A 27,372-nucleotide genomic window follows, 5' to 3' on the forward strand; every position below is an offset into this window, starting at 1 on the left:
TTATGGACCCATGATTGTTGTTCTTCGGACAGTAAAGAGACAATGAACCCCAATTTTACTGTTTCAGTAGAAAAAGTCTTAGGCTGGAGAGTCAGATATAACAAACAGGCGTTTTTAAATGCTCTGAACTTCTTCCGGTTTCCCGAGAACCGCTCTGGTGTGGGGATCCTTGGTTCAGGAAGAGTCATTACTACTGTAGGAGCTGTATTGGCCTGATCCTGTGAAGAGGACGTCCCACTGGAGGATGACGGAACTGCATCTGCAGGAGCAGGAGACACTGTCAGGTGCTGGAGATGGCCTTCAATTTGGAGATAGCCCTCTTGTAGCCTCTGGACTGCCTGCGTGAGAGCTGTAACCTGCTGGCACAGAGCCTCGAGGGGGGAACCCACTCTGTCGGCCTCTGACATGGCTGGTTTGTACTCACCAAGGCCGAGATGCTGAGATTGGCTCCCCTTGCAGCTAAGTGCACTCTACCCATGGAAGTGGTACAGAGGGTATAGGGCACAGAGAGGCATGGGTCACCAGCAGGTAGGTGGGATTTGAGTGAAGATCTCCAGTAGAGCTGGTATATCATGCAGGTGTTGATTGGCAACAAAGTGGAGTAAGAAACCCGGCCGGGGCTCTAACCCAACAGATCCAGAAGTAGAGATTGGGGATGAGTATATGAAGAAGGCTGGGGGTCAAACACAGGAAGTCCAGCAGAAGCAAGTCCTTAATACAAGCATACACAGGAAGCAGGTAGAGTAGAGGAGTCCTTTAAACAAGCCGAGGTCATACACAGGAATCAGATGGAGTAGAGAAGTCCTTTAACCACTTCAGCCCCGGACCATTTGGCTGGCCAAAGACCGTCGCTTTAACTGACAATTGCGCGGTCATGCGACGTGGCTCCTAAACAAAATTGACATCCTTTTTTCCCCACAAATAGAGCTTTCTTTTGGTGGTATTTGATCACCTCTGTGGTTTTTATTTTTTGAGCTATAAACAAAAAAATAGAGACAATTTTGAAAAAAAAAAACCATTATTTTTTACTTTTTGCTATAATAAATATCCCCAAAAAATATCTTAAAAAAACTTTTTTTTTCTCAGTTTAGGCTGATACGTATTCTACATATTTTTGGTTAAAAAAAAAAAAATCGCAATAAGCATTGATTGGTTTGCGCAAAAGTTATAGCGTCTACAAAATAGGGGATAGTTTTATGGCATTTTTATTAATATTTTTTTTTTACTAGTAATGGCAGGGATCAGTGATTTTTATCATGACTGCGACATTATGGTGGACAGATCGGACACTTTTGGCGTGATTTTGGGACCATTCACATTTATACAGCGATCAGTGCGATTAAAAATGCATTGATTACTATGTAAATGTGACTGGCAGTGAAGGGGTTAACCACTAGGGGGCGCTGTAGGGGTTAAGTGTGTCCTAGGGATTGATTCTAACTGTGGGGGTGGATGGGCTATGTGTGACATGACACTGATCACCGCTCCCGATCACAGGGAGCTGTGATCAGTGTCAGCGTCACTAGGCAGAACGGGGAAAGGCTTGTTTACATCAGCATTTCCCCGTTCTTCCTCTCCGTGAGACAATCGCGGGCATCGCCACGGACATCGAGTCCGCGGGACCCGCGATCACACTCACGAAGATCACGGCACGCGTGCCTGCAAGCCGCTTCTTAAAGGGTAACATACAGGTACGTTAATATGCCTGTACGTGCCCTTCTGCTGACGTATATTGGCATGAGCCGGTCGGCAAGCAGTTAAACAAGCCGAGGTCAAACACAGGAAGCAGGTGGAGTAGAGAAGTCCTTTAAATAAGCCAAGGTCAAACACAGGAAGCAGGTGGCGTAGAGAAGTCCTTTAAACAAGCTGAGGTCAAACACAGGAAGCAGGTGGCGTAGAGAAGTCCTTTAAACAAGCTGAGGTCAAACACAGGAAGCAGGTGGAATAGAGGAGTCCTTAGGCAAGCCGGGGTCAAAGTACTGGAGAAGATCAGAGCAGGGAAGGGTCAATCCGGGTCACAACAGGTAAAAACAGGATAGCAGAACTTGAGACAGGAACACAGGAAGCTGAGAGACAAACCAGCAATTAGACAAGGGGCTGGGCAGTCTTTTATAGGCCAGCAAGGGGGTTTCACGTTATGCGCGCTTCAATGCGTACGCTGTATTGCGCACCTGCATGCGCCAGAGCACCATTCTACCATGTATGAGCACGGGAAAGTGCCGATACTGGTAAGTCTGGCTTCTGCTATTTCTCTGACAGGCAGTTTGTTATATTCCCATATGCAAACCTATTCAACCATAGTTTCAAGTGACCCCTAGTAGTAATTCATGTGTAATGCATTGAAAATCTCAATTTTATTCATGCCCACATGAAACTGAATTGCGGTCATATATTTTGTAATAGTGTGTTTACCACTGATTATATTATTATGGTAATCTTCTTGTGTGTATAGTGGTGATGCATGAGGTCACCATCAGTGCGTTTTTGGCTATATATAGTATGGAAAGCATGTCAGCCAATCACAATTCCCAGAGGAAGTCACGAGATTGTGACAAAACTGGTAGGAGGAGCTTGATCGGCTGACGAGGAAGTAAGCAAGGAGTCTCTTGCAGCACAGGCTCGGGACGGGGTGAACGCCGGGATCTGGGGCTGCAGATTCGGTCTCCAGGTGATGTTATCACCCCTTTGTCTGTAAGCATACCAAGGCGTGTTTTTACTATGCAAAATGTGAATGTAAATCTATGTGGATTTTAAGTTGCAATAAACCTGTTTTAAACGTTTTGTTTTCCACATGTATTATATATGAGGAGACTGCTCACAGCCAGAATGAAGCAGTGGCTTTTGATCTGCACTGTAATCAGGAGGAAGGCGTGATCCCTGTATCAGCATTTAAGCCCAAATTAGCCACCACAGGAAAGAGGAAACACAGGAGGATGTTTTCAAGCTGATAATAATATTTATCACAGGCTTTTCTATAAAGCCCTTAAGGTAAGGGTACATCTGGTGGAGGGTGTGTGCACACTGCATGAAGATATCATCACTATCATCACGTTTTATGTTTTCATAATGGATTTTTTAACTATTATCATTAAGGTTTTTTTGTGCAATACACAGAGCACGTGCACTTATATATTTTTTTGGACACTTTACTTGTATATCACAGGATACTACATTATTAAGGACCTTTGTGCAATACACGGAGCACGAGCACTTTATTATATTATTTTTTTTTACATTTATTAATTACCTTTGCATCACAGGATATACAGTATCTCAAAAAAGTGAGTACACCCCTCACATTTTTGCAAATATTTTATTATATCTTTTCATGTGACAACACTGAAGAAATGACACTTTGCTACAATGTAAAGTAGTGAGTGTATAGCTGGTATAACAGTGTAAATTTGCAGTCCCCTCAAAATAACTCTACACACAGCCATTAATGTTTAAACAAAAGCGAGTATACCCGTAAGTAAAAATGTCCAAATTGGGCCCAATTAGCCATTTTCCCTCCTATGACTCGTTAGTGTTACAAGGTCTCAGGTGTGAATGGGGAGCAGGTGTGTTAAATTTGGTGTTATCACTCTCACTCTCTCATACTGGTCACTGGAAGTTCAACATGACACCTCATGGCAAAAAACTCTCTGAGGATCTGAATAAAAGAATTGTTGCTCTACATAAAGATGGCCTCGGCTATAAGATTGCCAAGACCCTGAAACTGAGCCGCAGCACGGTGGCCAAGACCATACAGAGATTTAACTGGACAGGTTCCGCTCAGAACAGGCCTCACCATGGTTGACCAAAGAAGTCAGGTGCATGTGCTCAGCGTCATATCCAGAGGTTGTCTCTGGGAAATAGATGTATGAGTGCTGCCAGCATTGCTGCAGAGGTTGAAGGGGGGTGGAGGGGGTCAGCCTGTCAGTGCTCAGACCATACACCTACATATGCCTACATTCAAGCATGGTGGTGGGAGTGTCATGGTCTGGGGCTGCATGAGTGCTGCCGGCACTGGGGAGCTACAGATCATTGAGGGAACCATGAATGCCAACATGTACTGTGACATACTGAAGCAGAGCATGACCCCCCCCTTCGGAGACTGGGCTGCAGGGCAGTATTCCAACATGATAACGACCTCAAACACACCTCCAGGATGACCACTGCCTTGCTAAAGAAGCTGAGGGTAAAGGTGATTGACTGGCCAAGCATGTCTCCAGACCTAAACCCTATTGAGCATCTGTGGGGCATCCCTAAATGGAAGATGGAGGAGTGCAAGGTGGCAACCTGTGAGTGAACTCCATGCCCAAGAGGGGTATGGTAGTGCTGGAAAATAATGGTGGCCACAAATAAAATTGACACTTTGGTCCCAATTTTAACATTTTCACTTAGGGGTGTACTCACTTTTGTTGCCAGCGGTTTAGACATTAATGGCTGTGTTTTGAGTTATTTTTAGGGGACAGCAAATTTACACTGTTATACAAGCTGTACACTCACTACTTTACATTGTAGCAAAGTGTCATTTCTTCAGTGTTGTCACATTAAAAGATATAATAAAATATTTACAAAAAGAGGGGTGTACTCACTTTTGTGAGATACTGTATGTTCTAGTTATTTGTTGTATTTGTGCTACACATGTATATTAGTTGCTATTTAAACGCTGCACATTTGATATATCAGTTTGGATTGTCAGATTTGGGGAAGTGTGGGAAGTGCTGGCAGATGTTTTTTAGTTTATTTTCATTTTCATTTTAGATTTTCACTTTAGGAGAGGAGTTTGGCAGCTCACAAGGTTTTACCCACTTGCATCATCCCAAAGTTAACCTAAACCAAATATACAAAAAAGAGAGGAGAAAAAGTTTTTTTTTTTTTTTTTTTTAGAATAACTCCTCTATAACATATTTCATAAAAGCAACTATAGTATGAGGGGCATTCAAGTCAAACCGGGACTTTTAATATTACAGGTATAAAAAGAGATGCTAGCGTGGTGGTAGGGATGAGCTTCGCGTTCAAGTCGAACCCATGTTTGACTCGAACATCGGCTGTTCGATAGTTCGCCGAATTGCGAGCGTTATGGGCCGTTTGCACCGAATTCGTGTGGCGCCTTACGGCCCATAATTCACTGCGGCATCGCAGTGCATTGCTGGCTGATGATTTGCCAAGCATGCACTATGACCCGCATGCTTGGCCAATCACAGCGCCGTCGGTAGAGAGAGCAGTAATTGGCCAAAGCCAGGGTGGCTTTGGCCAATTATGGCTCAGGGGGTTTAGAACACCCCCCACACTATATAAGGCCACCTGTGCCCTGTGTAGTGTGTTCCGGCGTGCTGAGAGATAGAGAGAGAGACAGTGTCATTTCATTTGAGTTAGCTAGATTAGGCAGGACAGTCAGTGAGTTAGCTGCACTTACAGTGTATTGTGTACATATATATGCATCCCAGGTGTTGCGCATATATATATATATATATATATATATATATATATATATATATACACACATACATACACACATACATACACACACTGTATTCAGTTTAGCTAGATCCGTTCCTGTTATCTTCCTACTGACAGGCAGGCTTGTCTTGTTACAGTATTTACAGCTACCTGAAGAAAATTGCTGGTGTTCTTTTGATCCTATTAGTACCACAGTCAGGCAGCTAGACTATTTACAGTTAGTGTAGTGCGTCCTCCTCACAGTGTTCAGTTAAAGCTAAAAGTTAGTTTAGTGTGACCTCTGCACAGTGTTCAGCTAAAACTACAAGTTAGTGTAGTGCACAGTGTTCAGCTAAAGCTACAAGTTAGGGTAGTGCGTCCTCCTCACAGTGTTCAGCTAAAACTACAAGTTAGTGTAGTGTGAACTCTGCACAGTGTTCAGCTAAAGCTACAAGTTAGTGTAGTGCGACCTCTGCACAGTGTTCAGCTAAAGCTACAAGTTAGTGTAGTGCATCCTCCTCTAAAGCTACAAGTTAGGGTAGTGTGTCCTCCTCACAGTGTTCAGCTAACGCTACAATTTGGTGTAGTGTGTCCTCCTCACAGTGTTCAGCTAAAACTACAAGTTAGTGTAGTGTGACCTCTGCACAGTGTTCAGCTAAAGCTACAAGTTAGTGTAGTGCTTCCTCACAGTGTTCAGCTAAAAATACAAGTTAGTGTAGTGCGACCTCTGCACAGTGTTCAGCTAAAGCTACAAGTTAGTGTAGTGCATCCTCCTCTAAAGCTACAAGTTAGGGTAGTGTGTCCTCCTCACAGTGTTCAGCTAACGCTACAATTTGGTGTAGTGTGTCCTCCTCACAGTGTTCAGCTAAAACTACAAGTTAGTGTAGTGTGACCTCTGCACAGTGTTCAGCTAAAGCTACAAGTTAGTGTAGTGCTTCCTCACAGTGTTCAGCTAAAAATACAAGTTAGTGTAGTGCGACCTCTGCACAGTGTTCAGCTAAAGCTACAAGTTAGTGTAGTGCATCCTCCTCACAGTGTTCAGCTAAAGCTACAAGTTAGTGTAGCGCGTCCTTTTTTGCGAGCTCTGCACAGTGTTCAGCTAAAGCTACCTGTAGAAGGTTGGTGGTGTTCTCATACTACAGGCAGGCAGTTGATTTTGCTAGCTGCAGTATCAGTACATCTCTCTCTTGATAGATAGATAGATAGATAGATAGATAGATAGATAGATAGATAGATAGATAGATAGATAGATAGATAGATAGATCGATCTATATATCCCAGCTTAGTGCAGCTACAGGCCATTAGTATGTCTGGAAGGCCAACAAGGAGAAGCAGACAGTCACAAGCCAATAAAAGAGGGCAAGCAGGCTCTGTGTCTAGAGGCAACAGTGCTGGTCGTGGAGACGGTGCATCCTCATCTGCACGTGGCCGTGGGACACGCTTGGCCTTTTTTTCGGCAGCTGGCTGTGTTGAGCCGCAACATGCGGAAGACTTGGTCGAGTGGGTGACCAAGCCGTCCTCATCCTCCCTCTCCCATGCTCAGGGTACTTTGTCTGGCAAAGCAGCGGCCTCTTCCCTCGGCTCAATGTCATCAGTGACTCCTTCCCTAGCCCCACCATGTCCTCCTGAGGAGTCCCTCGAACTGTTTGACCACAGTGTTGGGTACATGCTCCAGGAGGATGCCCAGGGTTTGGAAGGCTCTGATGATGATACTGAGCTAGATGAAGGCAGTAACGTGAGCACGGACAGAGGGGGTGCCCAAGAAGGACAGCAATCTGGCAGTCATGCTCCCCCTGCTGCAGCATACTGCCAGGTTTGCTCCAGTGATGAGGAGGGAGGGGATGATGAGGTCACTGACTCAACGTGGGTGCCTGATAGGAGAGAGGAGGAGGAGGTGGCTCATCACCAACGAGGCAGGATGCCCTCCAGGGGCCAGCCTAAGGACAGCACACTGACTGCATCACACCCCAAAGCTCCGCATGTGCAGGGCACTGCAGTCTCTGCGCGTTATTCAAAAAGTTCTTTGGTGTGGGCCTTTTTTGAGATGAGTGCATCAGATCGCACCGCTGCTATTTGCAACATATGTCTCAAGCGTATCTCGCGTGGCCAAAACATCTCCTGCTTGGGCACCACATGCTTGACCAGACATATGTTGACCTACCATGCAGTTCGTTGGCAAGCGTATCTAAAAGACCCACACCAAAGAACAAAGAGTACCTCTCCTTGCTCCTCATCAGCTGAGATCTCCAACCCCACTATACCTTCAGTCCTGCACTGAGAGGAATGAAGATGTAGAATTAGGTGTGTCACAGCCAAGTACTTGTGGGCAATCTGCTTTCAGTACACCGACGTCAGATTGTACCAGGCAAATTTCCCTGCCCCAGCTGCTGCACCACCGAAAGAAGTTCGCTCCCAGCCATCCACATGCCCAGCAGTTGAATGCTAGCTTGGCAAAATTGCTAGCACTTCAACTGCTGCCTTTTCAGTTGGTAGACTCTGCCCCCTTCCGTGAGTTTGTGGAATGTGCGGTTCCTCAGTGGCAGGTACCCAAACGCCACTTTTTCTCACGGAAGCCGATTCCGGCTCTCTACCGGCATGTGGAAGGCAATGTCTTGGCCTCGCTGGACAGGGCGGTCAGCGGTAAGGTGCATATTACTGCTGACTCATGGTCCAGCAGGCATGGACAGGGACGTTACCTAAGTTTCACCACGCATTGGGTGACTCTGCTGGCAGCTGGGAAGAATGCAGGACAAGATGCAGTAGTGTTGGAGGTTGTTCCACCACCACGCCTCCAAAATGCCACTACTAATGATTATGACACACCTCTCTCCTCCACCCCCTCCTCTTCTTCCTCCATGGCCTCTTCCTGTGCTTTGTCCTCGGAACCAGCGGTGCTCCGTAGCTGTTCAAGGGGCTACGCAAGTATGCAGGCAAAAAGATGCCATGTGGTGCTTGAGCTGGTGTGCTTGGGGGACAGGAGCCACACTGGGGCAGAGGTTCTGTCAGCTCTGCAGGGGCAGGTTCAGAGGTGGTTGACCCCACACCAACTTAAGGCAGAAATGGTGGTTTGCGACAATGGCACCAACCTCCTCTCTGCCCTCCGACAGGGACAAATGACCCATGTGCCCTGTTTGGCTCACGTCCTTAACTTGGTGGTGCAGCGGTTCTTGGGCAGGTACCCGGGCTTACAGGATGTCCTGAGGCAGGCCAGGAAAGTCTGTGTGCATTTCCGCCGGTCATATAATGCCAGTGCTCAGCTGGCAGACCTCCAAAAGGAGTTTAACCTGCCCAAGAACCGCCTAATCTGTGACATGCCCACCAGGTGGAACTCAACGTTGGCCATGCTGCAGTGGCTGCACATGCAGCAGAGGGCCATCAATGAGTTCCTGTGCGACTATGGCACAGGACAGGGTCAGGGGAGCTTGTTTTTTTTTCCCCCCAGTGGGCCATGATCAGGGATGCATGCACTGTCCTGTCACCATTTGAGGAGGCCACGAGGATGGTGAGCAGTGACAGTGCATGCATCAGTGACACTGTCCCCCTTGTCCACCTGTTGGAGCACACGCTGCATGGAATAATGGACAGGGAACTTGAGGCAGAACAGAGGCAGGAAGAGGAGGACTTCCTTAGCTCTCAAGGCCCCCTTTATCCAGACAGTGTTCCTGTGTGCCCGCCGATCACACAGAAAGAGGAGGAGGAGGAGGAGGAGGAGGATTGTGTCAGTATGGAGGTGGAGCCTGGCACTCAGCATCAGCAGCAGTCTTTAAGGAATCAGTCCCAAGAAACACATGGACTTGTATGTGGCTGGGAGGAGGTGGCTGCGGACCATATCATCTTTAGTGACCCAGAGGACTCTGGACCGAATGCCTCAGCAAACCTACGCTGCATGGTCTCCCTGATCCTGCAAAGCCTGCGTAAGGATCCTCATATTCGTGGTATCAAGGAGAAGGACCAATACTGGCTGGGAACCCTCCTTGATCCACGTTACAAGGGTAAGGTTGCGGACCTTATCTTGCCATCGCAGAGGGAGCAGAGGATGAAACATCTTCGGGAGGCCTTGCAGAAAGGTCTGTGCAACGCGTTCCCAGAGACTGGGAGGTTACAAACTCCTGTTTCTGGACAACGTGTTACTGAGGCTTCGGTCAGTCAAAGAAGGAGTGGTGGAGAAGGTGGCCGTCTGACCGATGCGTTCAGACAATTTTTTGGTCCGCAGCCCCAAGGTATGATCGGTTCCAGCAACCATCACCAGCGTCTGTTTTACATGGTACAGGAATACCTAGGGGCAAAATCTGACTTGGACACCTTTCCCACCGAAAATCCTCTGGGTTACTGGGTCTTGAGGATGGATCACTGGCCAGAGCTTGCACAGTATGCAATTGAGCTACTGGCCTGTCCTGCATCCATCGTTCTTTCAGAACGCACATTCAGTGCTGCTGGAGGCTTTGTAACCGATCACAGGGTGCGTCTGTCCACTGACTCGGTCGATCGACTGACCTTCATAAAAATGAATCAGTCTTCGATCACCACCAGCTACCAAGCACCTGATGCTGATGTAACCGAATAATTTTTTTTGAAATCTCAGATCCCTTCAAAGACTGCCTATGCTGATGCTGAGTGACTATCCTGAGTAATTATCCTCTTCCTCCTCAATGATCATGCTTATAGCTTATAAGAACATTTTTGGTTCTGGGCGCCACCACCAGTGCCTAAGGCCCAATTTTTCAGCCCCTGTTTAACAGGGGCGTGTAATTACAATTTTTGATGGAATACTTTGCAGCAGGACTCGTTCCTGCGTTCCAACTAGAGTATCTGTGAGGGGTTGCAGTGTTGTGGCACCAGCACCAGTGCCTAAGGCCCAATTTTTCAGCCCCTGTTCAACAGGGGCATGTAATTACAATTCTTGATCTAATATTTCACAGCAGGGCCCTGTGAGATCTCTACTCATGCATGCTGGATGCTTATGTGGTCATTGTTTGCAGGATTTACGCTATGTGGAGCATTTTGTGTTTTTTTTCTGGTAAACACATCACTCTGCTTTGACTCATGGTGAGGATCCCCACGGACGCTGTGGTATCTAATGCCTGCCTGTGAGATCCCGGGCTGGGGTTACAGCCATCTGCTCAGTGTGGTCCCTTGTAATAAGGGACCATCGCTCTCTGGTAAGCGGCAGTATTTTCCTTAAGGTGGAGGTCCCATCAATGCACTTTTCACTTCAACGAGAATTCACACCACCCGTCACTCTGGGATTTGTTTTCCTCTATATGGACTTTTTTATGTACTAATCGTTTAGCATTCCACTTCACCCTTTTGTGCGTTTCACAACAGTACTTTATGTCCGCACTTTTTTCTTATTGGTGTATTCAATATTACCTTAAAGGGTCTGGAGGATCTTAGTTATGAGGAAAGGTTGCGAGCACTGAACTTATTCTCTCTGGAGAAGAGACGCTTGAGAGGGGATATGATTTCAATTTACAAATACTGTACTGGTGACCCCACAATAGGGATAAAACTTTTTCGCAGAAGAGAGTTTAATAAGACTCGTGGCCACTCATTACAATTAGAAGAAAAGAGGTTTAACCTTAAACTACGTAGAGGGTTCTTTACGGCAAGGATGTGGAATTCCCTTCCACAGGCGGTGGTCTCAGCGGGGAGCATTGATAGCTTCAAGAAACTATTAGATAATCACCTGAATGACCGCAATATACAGGGATATGTAATGTAATACTGACACATAATCACACACATAGGTTGGACTTGATGGACTTGTGTCTTTTTTCAACCTCACCTACTATGTAACTATGTAACCTTGTTTTTCAATATTATCATTGCTATTTGTGGCACTTTATTTTGTAAGTTCTCACTACACTTTATAATAGCGCGACTTTTATTTTCTTATTACTCTGATTGGTTTCGTATAACACTTGATAGTTGCAGCTTTAATTCTTATTTTGATTGTTAGCGCAGTATTCTATTTACACCTAGTGTTGTGGCCACAACAGCACCTAAGGCCCAAATTTCTGCTGAGTATATAGGGCAGGCCCCTACTTTCAAACATCCAACTTACAAACGACTCCTACTTGCAAATGGAAGGAGACAATAGGAAGTGAGATGAAATCTACCCCTAGGAAGGGAAATTCTCACCTGTAAGAGTTAATATGGGAAAAACGTTTCTCCTTTCCAATGATGCTTTATCACCAATCTTTGTTTCACAAAAAAACCCAAATTTTCAAAAAACATTTGTCATTTGGACAAAAAATGAAGTGAAATCTTCTGAAGAGGAGCACAGACAGCAAAACAAATGTCACAGGGGTGATAACCCTTCCCTATGTTTTCCAAAAAGCTTAAAATAAATTTTTTGGCTCGAGCTAAACACGCTAAAAATGTACCAGTTCAAAATTACAAACAGATTCTACTTAACAACAAACCTTCAGTCCCTGTCTTGTTTGCAACGCCTGTATGCTGTTCAGAGTATATAGAGCCTGGTGACCCCATGCCTTTCCTTTTTTTAATTTAGGTGCGGGGTTCCCCTTAATATCCATACAAGACCCAAAGGGCCTGGTAATGGACTGGGGGGTACCCATGCTGTTTGTCTCACTGATTTTCATCCATATTGCCAGGACCCGACATTACATTAAAGCCGCAAGTAGTTTTAAATGACTTTTTTTCCTTTAAAAATGACATTTTGTGCAGGGACTATTCTACACGCGCCACTTTACAGGCATACTATAGACACCCCCCAGGTACGATATTTAAAGGAATATTTCACTTTTTTTTTTTTTTTAACTTTAAGCATCATTAAAATCACTGCTCCCGAAAAAACGTCCGTTTTTAAAAGTTTTTTTTGCATTGATACATGTCCCCTGGGGCAGGACCCGGGTCCCCAAACCCTTTTTAGGACAATACCATGCAAATTAGCCTTTAAAATGAGCACTTTTGAGTTCACATAGACGTCAATGGGGTTTTAACGTTCGTGTGAATTTTCGGGCCGTTCGCAGGTTCTGGTGCGAACCGAACTGGGGGGTGTTCGGCTTGTTCCTACTCGCGGCTATTAATGCATTGCCGGTCCGACAATACACATAGAAGTTCATTTCCCACAGGGGAACCCCAAACCAAAATTTAAAAAAAATGACGTGGGGGGTCCCCCTAAATTCCATACCAGGCCCTTCAAGTCTGGTATGGATATTAAGGGGAACCCTGTGCCAAAATTAAAAATAAAAAAAAATGGCATGGGGTCCCCCCCAAAATCCTTACCAGACCGTTATCCGAGCACGCAACCTGGCAGGCCACAGGAAAAGAGGGGGGGACGAGAGAGCGCCCCCCCCCTCATGAACCGTACCAGGCCACATGCCCTCAACATTGGGAGGGTGCTTTGGGGTAGCCCCCAAAACACCTTGTCCCCATGTTGATGAGGACAAGGGCCTCATCCCCACATCAATGGGGTTCTAACCTTCGTGCAAATTTTCGGTCCGTTCGCAGGTTCTGGTGCGAACCGAACCGGGGGCTGTTCAGCTCATCCCTATTTATAAGTATCTTTTCAGGTCCAAGGAGTTTATGTACATAGAAAGCAGGTGTATAAGAAAGTAAAAGTGTCATAGGCTGTTTCACAGTTTTTTTTTCTGCACCCTTCTAAACCCTGCATGTCTTCCCCCAGTTTGTAATGAGGAGGAAGAAAAGGGGGGATGAGAGTGGTGAGAATGACAAATTTTCAAACCAATAATACTAACCGCTCTAATTCTAACCAAGTTTGTGCCAAGACTTTTGTGCCAAGACTGTCTTTCTTTGATGGAATTTGAATCAGCAAGCAGCAGTCTGGTGAAGTAGGCTCCCATCCCAGATGCTAAGAACCTTTTTGTCAATGGTTCCAACTATTACACCCCAGATGGTAAGCCACGCACAGGTTATGCAGTGACCACAGTCATGATGTCTGGGTTATTGTCATATGAGGTTTGTTTGGAAGTCAACCAAAACCAGAGTTGTACTTTCCTCATTAGCTGTCACCTACATTCTCAGCTGATGGGATGGGTGCAATCACTGTAACATAAACTTCAAAAGGTCCACCACAGGGTTCACGAGTCCCTCCTGGACCCTGACACAATAACCAGTTTACATTCTTTCCAACCAGGTGACTGGGTCATTGTAAAGAAGCTTGAGGGACAAGACCAGGCCAGCCACTGCAAGAAGCTGGTCAACTACACCAAAAGGATGAGGAGTATCTTTGTTTATTTATATTTTTGAAGTGTATTTTCCAACTAGCTAAGAAAGCGAACAGGACACATGGTTGGGTTGCCCCAGTGATGACAGCAGTACATGATATATAGGATGCTCATATTGGTGTGAGGAGTTTTGACAAACTAGTAAAATCCAAACAGACACTTGTATGTAACAATACATTTCTAGAGGGTAAAATTAATTATAATTTTAACAATAGCTCTGGTTCTTGCCAGCTTTGGTATCGGGATAACTAGGAAACCCACAAGTGTGCTTCAACTGTAGTTTGGTAATTCTCCTAAGGCAAGAGGTTCATGTGTGCCAGTGAAACCCGTCCCTGCATCTTATGTCGTGGCCGATCGTGAGGATCTGATGGCACGAGAGAAGGTAAGAATGGCAGGGACAGCTGGAAGGGGATTGCTTGTACATGGTGGGGGCTTGAGCTTATGAAACGCTTGAACAATTTCTCATCCATTGAGGATGGGATGTTTTCATGTAACTGTTGAAGCTACAAGGAAGCTTCCACAGTCCAAGGGGGGTTTCTGGGAATTCATAAGTAAAGAGTGTTATACCTGGATTGGGGATAGTAGTGACAAAGTTCAGGCCCATATGGATAAAGCTTAGATCCCTACAAGGCAAAGCCAGAGCTATAGCTAGTGAAGGTTGGAATCCTTTTAAGGGTTTGGGAATCTGTGGGGATTTAATTTTTTATTTTGCAGCAGATCATAGTGAAGGAAGTAGGGGTATATATACTCATGTTGTTTTTGTTTCTATTCCTTCTATATGCCATGATGAGGTGCTCCTGTTGTCTGATTGGACGCATGACCAGAGCCTGAGCATCTTCCCTGATGAGATGCCCTGAAGCCCAACCCACGTACAAGACACAGAGGATCCCAGACCGACCGGCGATTACTACAGCTCACCATGTCATCTCTCCTGAAGAACAGAGTCTACATGTCAAGCCATGTTTTCCTTTTTATGGACTAAGAAGAAAAGGGACACATGGGATCATATGACAAGAGGAGGGACTGTTGTGGAAAATTTTATGAAGATGTATTTTAATGTATTGTCATAAGAGTCTCCCAGTGTCCTTTCTCTCGCAGGCCACTCTAAAGAGCTGACTGGGGCAAACTGACGTCGGTTGAGATCTGTTTGGTAGTGAAAAGCTCTTTGGGGATGTAGAGAAATGTTTGTGGAGTGGGGACGTGTCCACCAGCTAAGGGCCCCTGTGCGATGCACAGAACGATCGTCTGGTGGGGGTGTTTTCGCTCTGCAAAGACATTATCAGTTTAACGAGTGTGCTCGTGTTGCCCCTGTGTGCCTGATCAACATATTTGTGGCCCCATGAGTGTATGCCTGCTGATAATCTCTCGTCCACAAAGACAGTAGAATAATCCAGGTATACATTGTTCTCTGGAACAATGTATAATAAGGATTTCTATCAGCGGAAACACGGGAGTCTTTTAGGTTGTTATGGTCGGAGACGGAGTCCATGTTTGAAAGCCATGTGGCTTCTAAAAACATGCATGCACCCTGTCTCTGCTCAGACATGCCCACAAGACTCCCGTAGTCATTGTTCATTGGTTCTTGTATTTTCCTGTGTTGAAAGTCATGTCTTTATTTGGTCATGTCCTTATATGGTCATTTCCTGTGATGTCATTGTGTATTAAGGGAGTGATTGTCAGTTTACTGGGGAATGGGGAACCAGAGGGGAGACATACGATCAAAAGGTATGTTATATCATTAAAACGGAAATGGGTGCTTATTAGCACAGGAGATATGGCTGTGTGCATAGCTTACAGCCAAATTTCCCTAACAAATTAAAGTAATTGAAACAAAAAGTACATTAGACTGATCTCAAGAGGGAAACAAATCAAACACAGAGATTTCTTTAATTTAGTCATTTTTGCAGGGTCTGGTGTGGATCCAGGTGACTTTTCCTTCAAGTTATGCAAAAACTCTACATGAAATAGATGCTGTATTGAGTCTCCAAACATTTCCTTATATATACACATGTCTTTTAACAATCCACAAGTCACCTGGCTTTAGTTTTAGATCCTTACAAACTTTTAGGATCTGGAATTGGCGAGAAAACACATACATGAGTTTGCCAAAAACCTTAAAAGATCAGCAACATTCTCTGTGAGATCTGAATGGAGGACTTTAGCTGCTGAGACAAAATATAAGCAAGTGAGTAACACTCCCAAACCAAATCCCATAGGGAGAGAGTCCAACTTCCCCGTTAGGGGCTTGATAAAATATAAGAAAACAGTCAGGCAAAAGTTTTCTAGTTTCTTACTCTACTTTGTCCGCTACATTGTAGACAGTAGGGGGTGTAAAAATAAAACCTCAAAACTTCTAGTAAGGACTCTCCTATAAAAATGATTTCAATGATTTGCAACATCCTTAGTCACCTGGTCTGCTTCCATGTGTGAGTTTTACTGTTAGTATGGCTACCTGAGCAAGAACCTGGAAGGCTGAAAACAGCCAATCAAATTAACATGGCATGTTTTATTGGTTTACCTTTCGAAGTACAAACAAACTTCTGGCCCTTCAAATGGAACCAAAAGCTCTCGATATCTCGACTATCTATATAAATATACATTCTTTTTATAGCTCACAGGCTTTGCTAAAACATGGAGCTCTGCTTCTTGAGCTGGGGAAAAAGGAACCAATGACTTTGAATACAGAGTATCCTTCTGGGTGATAAACTGCATCCTCAGTATAAAACCGGGAAAAACTCTACAAAAGATTAAATATCTGGGTCTATGGGAGTGTGCCCTGCACTGGGCTCACAGCAGCTGATTCCTTCATCATCAATTTAACACATGTGTCTTCCTTTGTCTCCAGCCTCCTCCAATAGAGGCAATAAGGTGGTTGGATTCAAATCTACGCATTTTTCATTGTTAGATTTGTACATAAACTCATATTTTAAACCTTTCATTGGACAAACATTTAGTTAGCTGTATATTTGCTGCACAGAATGTGGGACCATTAAAAATTAAATATTTGACCAAAATAATGTCTGTAACTTCATCTAATAGCACCTTTGCATAAAGCTACAGCTCTGATATATCGGGATGAACCCTTCATTACTGGGTCCAGCTTGCATAAATATATTACAATGGCTTGTTTTCGATCACGCTGTTTGTGTAAGAACTCCAGTTTCATGTTTCAAAAGACAACTTTTTCCTGGCAATATTATAATAAATGATAACAATACCCTGCGGTCATGGAGAGATGTCCATAAATCCAAAATATTCTTCTGCTTATACCACAGTACTTACAAGGAAAAGGAGCACATCATTTCACAATCCACACATTCTGCTTTGGATTTCAAAAATAAAAACAAAATGACCAACAATCTGTATGATGGACCAGAAAGCATTAAAAACTAAAAAGCAGGTGGCATCTGTCCTAACAGGGTGTGTGGACTTGATGTGATGGGTCTGTTAAATTTAAATTTTATTTATTATAACTCTCACATCATGGACCACACATCAGGTTATTATCAAAAACCTTAACATTTCATTTTTGTAGAAAAACTTATGTATCCCATCCATCTTGGCTTTGTTAAATATTTTGGCAGCTTTATTCCAAACAACAACCTCATCTTAATCTTTTTTTTCTCTCAATAAGGGCTTATTGTATAAATGTAAAATTACAAATTTCCCCAATAACCTGGATTTCATTTCCAACCAAAGGTTGTCTAAATCAGTTTCAATATATCTATATTATTATTAATTGTTAAACTCATATTAGAAATTAATACTCATTATTACTTAATTTTACTTAATTTCCATTTTTTAAATGCACTGTTTCCACTATCAAAAGATATTCAATTTGTGTAATACACGGTTAAATGTAACCTTCATTTTACCATGTTTGGAAAACAGATTAAAAAAATAATTGTGATCACATTGTTTATCATTAGATTTGTTAACCCGGCATATTTTGTTATAAAGGTTTTGTCTAAAAAACTGGAATTGGCATTGTGTCCTTCCAGATTATCACTGACCTCTCATCCCAGCCACATTCTTTCATGAAAGCACAAAGGAGGGGGTCACATCTGCATACATGACACACACAAGAGAACTAAAGGTCCCAGCATTCACACATACCCGAATATCTCTCTAAAATTGCTTACATTTTTCCCATTTGTACACAACACATGCATATCATTCTATCACTTTCTTTTAACTCTTTAATATTTCCCTGCTTAAATTCTGCTTTCCTTATTTTGTTCAGATATCTTTTATTTCTAGCTTCTATGATCAGACGGGCAGCCAGAGTGCTCATCCCATCTTCCCTCTCTGACAACATATAAAGTATTCTGTTTTAACTCTCATTTCTCTGTTTCTTGACTTTACTAGTTGTAGTGCCTGACCCCAAATTCATCCCACAACATGAAAATGTCCCTTTCTGTCTAGTGTTAATATCACCCTTGATCCATGCTGCTCACATAGATAGCTGTTTCTCTAGCTGTTTACTCTGCATGATTCTTAGTCCCTGTGGACCTTGGTAACCCAGTTACCCATTGTGGATCACTGTCCACTTTAACCATTAATCTAGGGGCTCAATATAGGCGGAACCACACCTTCTGTTCATATATAGTGCTCCTCTTGCGCTGGGCATTTTTGAGGGTCTCTTACCCTTCATTCCCTTACTTAATTTAATGCCCATAATGACTGGCCAGTCTTCTCTACATGTGCCTATACCCTCTTTCCTCTAAACTACTTTATCTAGCAGATGTATTACATATACCTGTGAACAGCACTATTCTTCCCTTTCTTATATATAACACTCCAATGGACAATAGACAGTGACAACATAACATATAACCGCCAATCACTACAGTTTTGATTAAGGGGAGTAAAATAGGTACCCTTTGTCCCAAAAATGCCTTACCGATCAAGGACGTCTGATAACTCAAATGTAAGCAAAAGGCTTACCTCAGCTGGCAGATTATCAGAAATTCGTCTCAAGCTCCTCGTTTCGGATACTCAGGGTCACCTGGAAACCCCTCCTGGTTGGCTCGCCATGTGACTTGGTTAAATTAATGATAGGCAACTCCTATCCTCATATTGATTAGTGGTTCCAAATTAATAATAACTACTGCAGTAGGGAACAGACACAAAAGATACGCTCAGCATCTTTCCAAATAACTGTTCTGCATTATTATGATGCAAGTGAAGGTTTTTATATACATGATTACATTGGTATCACATTAATATTACAATTGTACGCTTATGGTAACAAGGTGCGTTACATAGGCAGGCTAATTCTAATCAGGACTCGAAAGAATGTAAACATGTACTAAAAACATTATTAGTACCGTGTTCACAGTGAGGGCAGTGTGCAATACATACAAAATAGAATACAATTATATACAGTACTTACAAATATCCATTACAATGGTAATTTGAGGGCTAATTAGTGGTAATTAGCACTAATTAGCGCATGACGCTATAGTAAATGACCCCCAATGCCTCAGTTGTCTTCCAAAGTTGTCTTCCACAATGCATCCAAAATACCACTGTGTACGTATGCATGAATCACATAATCTGTTTTTATAAGCCCAACAAGCCTTGTTACAGATGAATTTTCTCCTTTCTTAAGACATAGTCATAGGTGGTAGGACACTGTTTCTGGTAGAGATGTTCCACCAATGTGTTGCTTCCAGGTACCATTGATATACCTTCTCTATTCCTGAAATTCCAAAGATGTAAGGCATAGGAATCATTAAAAGTTGGCAAATTCTCCCAGACTTCAAAGTACTTTTTCCATGCTGGATTCAGGATAGGGTAGAAACGTTGAATATGAAAATAACTGATGTTTGCACACATGACATCATTCGTAGAGGTAAATACCGGCATGCCACACAATTTCTTCACAACACGAGTGAAAACCCCCGGCCCTTGGTGTCCCCATATTTCTCCCCTATAGTTCTCAACAAAGTTCTCCATAAACTGCCATGCCAACTGGTAATGTGAGGAGAGGCCAAAAACACTACTGCTAGTAACTATAAAAGATTCAGCTGCTAGAAAATGGTCCTGGGGTATTCGACGAAGTGAGATGACATCAGTATCCATATAAATTCCTCCATATTTCCACATCATGGCAAACCTACAGGCATCTGAGCTAACATGGGTCCAGTAGATTTCTTTTTTAGGGTTTACCTGGTAGTCAAGAAAAGAACATTTCATGAGATCATAACATAAGCACATTTTTGAAAATGTTAAATATGTCTTAGCTTGTTAATTAACATTTTAAAGGGTAGCTTACAAAAAACTCTACATGCATCAGCTATGGGCTGTAAAACTAGATAGAAGGAAGTACCTGTGTGCCCCATAAGGTAATCTCTCCATGCTCCAGCCTCATGCTAATCATTATGCTCTATGAGACATTATAAAGCAAACCAGAGATCTTGTCTGCTTCAAAGCTCAATTCATAGTCACCTATTTGGAATGCAGAGCTGTGCAAAAGACTCCTGCGCTGTCAGAGGAATCCTATACTAAGGGGACACTGCTGCAACACACAAAACTGCTCCAAAACAGATAAAACAATAAATATACTAAGAGGGTAGTGGCTGCGCTGTGATAGAAAATGAAAGGGAAAGGGGTGGGGGTAGATAAGGGGAGGGGGGGGGGGGGAGGGGGCCGGGGGGCTAAACTAGATGGATCAAATGACCTCCGTTTTAAATAAATGATGTGGAAACGAGATCACAAATGCAAATGTATAAACAAATAAAATAAAAAATAAGCACAAACAAATATCAAGGGATAATATATCCCAAATTCCTGTGATCAAATCTAAATGAAAATACAAATAAATGTATATCAGCAACGTATGTGCAAGGGTATGTGAGTCTGCTAAAGAAGGAGCATAAATCCGAAATCTATCGTGATAACATGAAAAGGTGCTCCAATGACATTACTAGAACCATGTGTATAAAAATAGAATATAATATACAACTAATAGTTAGGTCCACACGTGAATAATAAACAATGTGAATACAAAGTGGATATAGGTGTCCATAAAAATAGTCCCAGTGATTGGTGTTGGTGTCCCGCCAACACTTGGCGGAAAAAATACCATAAAAATAAAAAATAATAATAATAAAGATAACAACAGTCCCACCACCAGATGTAACAATCATGGATATAAATAAGGTGTTGATGAATCAGGGGGAAGGAAAAAAACAGTGTGCTGACAGGTGGGGGCACCTTCGTGTTCCCAGGCCCCTTACCTTACAGCTGTAAGGTATACAGCATATGCCAAGGAGGCCCCACAGGTGGGGGAGTCCAGCAATCCAGCAGGTGACGTTGGTTGGTGATGCCGTGTATCATATATAAAAAACAAAGAACGAGTGGTATATGGTATGATACCGTTTGATGTAAAGACACAGGTGGAAGAGAGGGGGGGGGTTGCACTCACTTTTGGACAATGAGCGCACGCCTCAACCCACGAACGCCGAGCTCGTATAGTCCCAGGCTCTGAATCTTCTGAGGGACTCTCCCCGCTTCCAAATCCACCACCCGTTGTGCAGAGTTGTTTAGTGCGGTATATAGGAAACAGAAGCCGCACATAGCATAATCCCGTATGTCATATACTTTATTAAAACATTCCTAAAATTCATACACTTACATTTAAAAACAGCTTGGGGGGGTAAAACATCCACGAGCGCCGAGCTCGTCACATCCAGCTAGTGTGTGGCAGCGTCCCGTGCTCCTGACACGTATCGTCACGTCACGTGACTTCTTCAGAGGATAGCACGGGATAGAAAGCCAATGCTTATAAAGGGTCCCCGTGTGATGGACACACGGTGGCCATTTTCCCGAAGGGCGCTGATGTAAGGAATAGGGCAAGCAATCGGCGGCCATTTTCCCAGAGCCAATCTCCATGCACAATGTCAGAAAGGGCCGTAGGTCAAGTTTTTAAACGCAGTTAAATATAGGATAACTGTTATGCCCGATAGACAGCCCAAGGCTGCGGGGGAAGTCTAAAAACGTGCTTGGGTAAAAATATATATATGTACTACAATGTATCGAACGACTAATATTGAAGGTGATAGGCTAATCCATAAAAAGCAAACAAAGAGAACATCATAAGAAAAGAATAAATATATTAATGATCATAAAGGGGGTATTTATTATGAGGGCTGTAAACTGAGCAGCTGGTGGCCATATACAAAATCCACCATACTGCACAGTATCAAATTAGGATAATGTATAAATGGTACCATCTATTTATGAAATAGCAAACATACCTAATGGGGACAAGGTCAGCCCATGTTTGCGGGGATACATAAGGGGAATTGCTAGACTAGGGGGCATGCTTAATATTGAAATCAAATTAAAAATAATAACAATAAACGTAATAAATTACACAGATGCTCCCGTATATAAATACAGGGAGCACTTAGCATATTCTTGTGGACAAACTGGTGGAAAAAGAATATATTAAAGGGAAAAGAGAATATTAAAATATTTTAACTCACTGTTAAGTGATAATGGTGGACATGGAAACGAGAAATACAATGGTCAACGAAGAAAGAAAAATACGAAAAAAAAACGTCTCTGGAGCTCGGGAGATGTCAGACACCAACTGTACAAATACTCACATCAGAGAATATTATAGGCGGAAAACAAAGCAAAAACACAAACTTAAATTTAAACTAATAGCCTGTGAGTCCATAGTAAATTGCATAGGTGGTCTGATACTAGAAATCGCTTATAAAGCAATTTAGGTCGAACTCAATATTGAGTCCCTTTGGTGCTAAGGTGTCCATGGAGTATATTCATTTGGACTCCAATTTACTTAGAGCCCTCACTTTATGGCCCCCTCGCCATGGTCTCCTGTAGGGTTCAACCCCCCAAAATTTCAGATGCCTAGGATCTCTATTATGGTGTTTATCAAAATGCCTAGAGACATTGTGCTTGTCGAAGCCATTTTTTATGTTTTGAACATGCTCCTTGATACGAATTCTTAATAATCTTTTGGTGCGGCCTACGTACTGGAGGCCACAACTGCACTCCAATACATAGACCGCACCCTCAATATTACATCCAATAAACTCGTTAATATTGAATTTAGTGCCATTACTATTTGATTGAAATGAGAATACTTTTTCATTCGGGTGTTTAGTTCGGATGCAGGCATAGCAGCGTTTACAAGGATAAAATCCTTTTCCAGTAAAGAAGGAAAATAGTTTTTTTGGAGGATCAATCACGTTTTTGACTAGTCGATCTCTCAGGGTAGATGCCCTTTTATATATGAATACAGGTTTTTCTGGTAATATTTCTCCCAGGCCTTTATCTGATTTAAGGATATGCCAATGGCGGGATATAATATTTTCAATCTTCTTCAACAGCTATTTGCCTTTAAGCAGCTGCCACCATAGAAACTGGCTATTCAACATTCCTAAAGGTCAGATAATGCGATTAAGACGCAACTGCACTTTAGATGAGGATTTCCATGCACAAGCCCTGGTGATTGGCAAAAGGTTTACAGAAAAAGGATATGACCAAGAATTTATAAATGACAAAATAATGGAGGTAGGACGGATGCAAAGACAGGGACTACTCGAGGACAAGATACCTACCTGTCAACAGGATCAGGTTCCCTTAATATTTGATTTTAATTTCCAACATAAGAAGATTGAAAATATTATATCCCGCCATTGGCATATCCTTAAATCAGATAAAGGCCTGGGAGAAATATTACCAGAAAAACCTGTATTCATATATAAAAGGGCATCTACCCTGAGAGATCGACTAGTCAAAAACGTGATTGATCCTCCAAAAAAACTATTTTCCTTCTCTACTGGAAAAGGATTTTATCCTTGTAAACGCTGCTATGCCTGCATCCGAACTAAACACCCGAATGAAAAAGTATTCTCATTTCAATCAAATAGTAATGGCACTAAATTCAATATTAACGAGTTTATTGGATGTAATACTGAGGGTGCGGTCTATATATTGGAGTGCAGTTGTGGCCTCCAGTACGTAGGCCGCACCAAAAGATTATTAAGAATTCGTATCAAGGAGCATGTTCAAAACATAAAAAATGGCTTCGACAAGCACAATGTCTCTAGGCATTTTGATAAACACCATAATAGAGATCCTAGGCATCTGAAATTTTGGGGGGTTGAACCCTACAGGAGACCATGGCGAGGGGGCCATAAAGTGAGGGCTCTAAGTAAATTGGAGTCCAAATGGATATACTCCATAGACACCTTAGCACCAAAGGGACTCAATATTGAGTTCGACCTAAATTGCTTTATAAGCGATTTCTAGTATCAGACCACCTATGAAATTTACTATGGACTCACAGGCTATTAGTTTAAATTTAAGTTTGTGTTTTTGCTTTGTTTTCCGCCTATAATATTCTCTGATGTGAGTATTTATACAGTTGGTGTCTGACATCTCCCGAGCTCCAGAGACGTTTTTTTCGTATTTTTCTTTCTTCGTTGACCATTGTATTCCTCGTTTCCATGTCCACCATTATCACTTAACAGTGAGTTAAAATATTTTAATATTCTCTTTTCCCTTTAATATATTCTTTTTCCACCAGTTTGTCCACAAGAATATGCTAAGTGCTCCCTGTATTTATATACGGGAGCATCTGTGTAATTTATTACGTTTATTGTTATTATTTTTAATTTGATTTCAATATTAAGCATGCCCCCTAGTCTAGCAATTCCCCTTATGTATCCCCGCAAACATGGGCTGACCTTGTCCCCATTAGGTATGTTTGCTATTTCATAAATAGATGGTACCATTTATACATTATCCTAATTTGATACTGTGCAGTATGGTGGATTTTGTATATGGCCACCAGCTGCTCAGTTTACAACCCTCATAATAAATACCCCCTTTATGATCATTAATATATTTATTCTTTTCTTATGATGTTCTCTTTGTTTGCTTTTTATGGATTAGCCTATCACCTTCAATATTAGTCATTCGATACATTGTAGTACATATATATATTTTTACCCAAGCACGTTTTTAGACTTCCCCCGCAGCCTTGGGCTGTCTATCGGGCATAACAGTTATCCTATATTTAACTGCGTTTAAAAACTTGACCTACGGCCCTTTCTGACATTGTGCATGGAGATTGGCTCTGGGAAAATGGCCGCCGATTGCTTGCCCTATTCCTTACATCAGCGCCCTTCGGGAAAATGGCTGCCGTGTGTCCATCACACGGGGACCCTTTATAAGCATTGGCTTTCTATCCCGTGCTATCCTCTGAAGAAGTCACGTGACGTGACGATACGCGTCAGGAGCACGGGACGCTGCCACACACTAGCTGGATGTGACGAGCTCGGCGCTCGTGGATGTTTTACCCCCCCAAGCTGTTTTTAAATGTAAGTGTACGAATTTTAGGAATGTTTTAATAAAGTATATGACATACGGGATTATGCTATGTGCGGCTTCTGTTTCCTATATACCGCACTAAACAACTCTGCACAACGGGTGGTGGATTTGGAAGCAGGGAGAGTCCCTCAGAAGATTCAGAGCCTGGGACTATACGAGCTCGGCGTTCGTGGGTTGAGGCGTGCGCTCATTGTCCAAAAGTGAGTGCAACCCCCCCCCCTCTCTCCCACCTGTGTCTTTACATCAAACGGTATCATACCATATACCACTCGTTCTTTGTTTTTTATATATGATACACGGCATCACCAACCAACGTCACCTGCTGGATTGCTGGACTCCCCCACCTGCGGGGCCTCCTTGGCATATGCTGTATACCTTACAGCTGTAAGGTAAGGGGCCTGGGAACATGAAGGTGCCTCCACCTGTCAGCACACTGGTTTTTTCCTTCCCCCTGATTCATCAACACCTTATTTATATCCAGGATTGTTACATCTGATGGTAGGACTGTTGTCATCTTTATTATTATTATTTTTTATTTTTATGGTATTTTTTCCGCCAAGTGTTGGCGGGACACCAACACCAATCACTGGGACTATTTTTATGGACACCTATATCCACTTTGTATTCACATTGTTTATTATTCACGTGTGGACCTAACTATTAGTTGTATATTATATTCTATTTTTATACACATGGTTCTAGTAATGTCATTGGAGCACCTTTTCATGTTATCACGATAGATTTCGGATTTATGCTCCTTCTCTAGCAGACTCACATACCCTTGCACATACGTTGCTGATATACATTTATTTGTATTTTCATTTAGATTTGATTACAGGAATTTGGGATATATTATCCCTTGATATTTGTTTGTGCTTATTTTTTATTTTATTTGTTTATACATTTGCATTTGTGATCTCGTTTCCACATCATTTATTTATAACGGAGGTCATTTGATCCATCTAGTTTAGCCCCCCGCCCCCCTCCCCCCCCTCCCCTTATCTACCCCCACCCCTTTCCCTTTCATTTTCTATTTGGAATGCACTGTCAGTGGCTGTAGACCTCAAGCTCAGGCTACAACGTGTATCACTCATCCTTCCATATAGGAAACAACTACCCTTTAATGTTGAGCTATTTCCAAACAGATTAATGCACAGATGAAATACATACTGTATATGGGAGCTATTTTACTTGCCAAAGGATTTGTATTTCTTTCCATTCAGTTGAGTGTATTACTGACCATTTTGAAATCTACACTGTCCAAACAGGTGACACACGTTTCTATTTAACTCCAGGTACATACAAAACCTCTCCCTGCAGTCCAAAGTACAAAACAGATGTTGGAGTTCAAACAAGCTCATCCAGGCTAGTAGAAGCAAATCAGAAGACAGAAGGAGGATACGCTGCACACCAGAACCCAGCCACTATACAGAAAGGTGAATATATGGCTTTAGCTCCTCCTGAGTACACTCCTCTGACATATTTCGCTCCACCCATTGGACTTAGTCATAGAGACCCTCCGGTTGTGCGGCCTTTCCACCTTCTGTCTTCTGCTCTGCATTCACTGTTCAATGTATTTGACCTTTTATCAGCCTCTTATTCTTATAATACCCTATACAATAGAGCTTAAGCAAAAAGGGGAGGGAATAACCAATCAGGTGTGTTAAATGTAATTAAATTGAGAAGGAACCTCATTAAAAGAAAGATAGCATTCTGCAGATGTTCCTTCACTGTCCATTTCAGTATGTTTATACCGATCCCAACTCCCCTAATCCACCAATTAGCTGCTTCCCTACAAAGATTCAGCTCTATTTGATTCCATTCAAGGTACTTATTTTAACTGAAGCCCTGATGAAGGGGGGGTTTCTGATCCCTGAAATGCATTGGCTGTTTTTTCAGTGTAAACCAGTAAACAAATTTGGACTCTTTTATTCTTTGGTCTGGCGCTATCTCCAATAGTGTATGTTTTTTTTTTATGGTATCTTGCTGGATACCCCTGTACATATATCACAAGAATGGCTAACCAAACAATTTTTTTTTAACGGGTAAATCAGTAACCTTGTAACCATGTATGATGTGCTGCATCTATTTATTTGTCTGCTCACGAAGAGTTCCACATCAATGCCTTGTTTACATGGACGTACTGCAGAATACACCCTTGCGAGGGCTGCACAGGGATACACAGGTGTTATATTCCTCCTTGTGCAGGCAGTCCCATTCATGTCAGTACAGACACAGCCGCTGCTCCCAATTTGACTTTTGTATGCATACTTCAGGAACAAACACCTTCACGCACCCACATAGCTGTCAAATTGGGAGCAGTGTCCGTGTCCATGCAGCTGCTGCATTCTAATTG

General features: G+C 42.7%; 1 protein-coding gene across 1 annotated transcript in view; it reads right to left on the reverse strand.

Annotated features, from left to right (window-relative positions):
- Window positions 1-19,154: 19,154 nt before the first annotated feature.
- The window catches only part of LOC141139090 (alpha-1,4-N-acetylglucosaminyltransferase-like), a 44,774-nt gene continuing 36,556 nt past the window's right edge, over window positions 19,155-27,372 (reverse strand). The window contains exon 2 of the mRNA XM_073624900.1: window positions 19,155-19,814. Within this exon, the coding sequence (XP_073481001.1) occupies window positions 19,227-19,814 (588 nt within the window). The 3' untranslated portion in view covers window positions 19,155-19,226. The remainder of the gene's footprint in view (window positions 19,815-27,372) is intronic.

The sequence above is a fragment of the Aquarana catesbeiana genome, linkage group LG04 (assembly GCF_042186555.1).
Source record: "Aquarana catesbeiana isolate 2022-GZ linkage group LG04, ASM4218655v1, whole genome shotgun sequence".
In the NCBI taxonomy this organism is placed as follows: domain Eukaryota; kingdom Metazoa; phylum Chordata; class Amphibia; order Anura; family Ranidae; genus Aquarana; species Aquarana catesbeiana.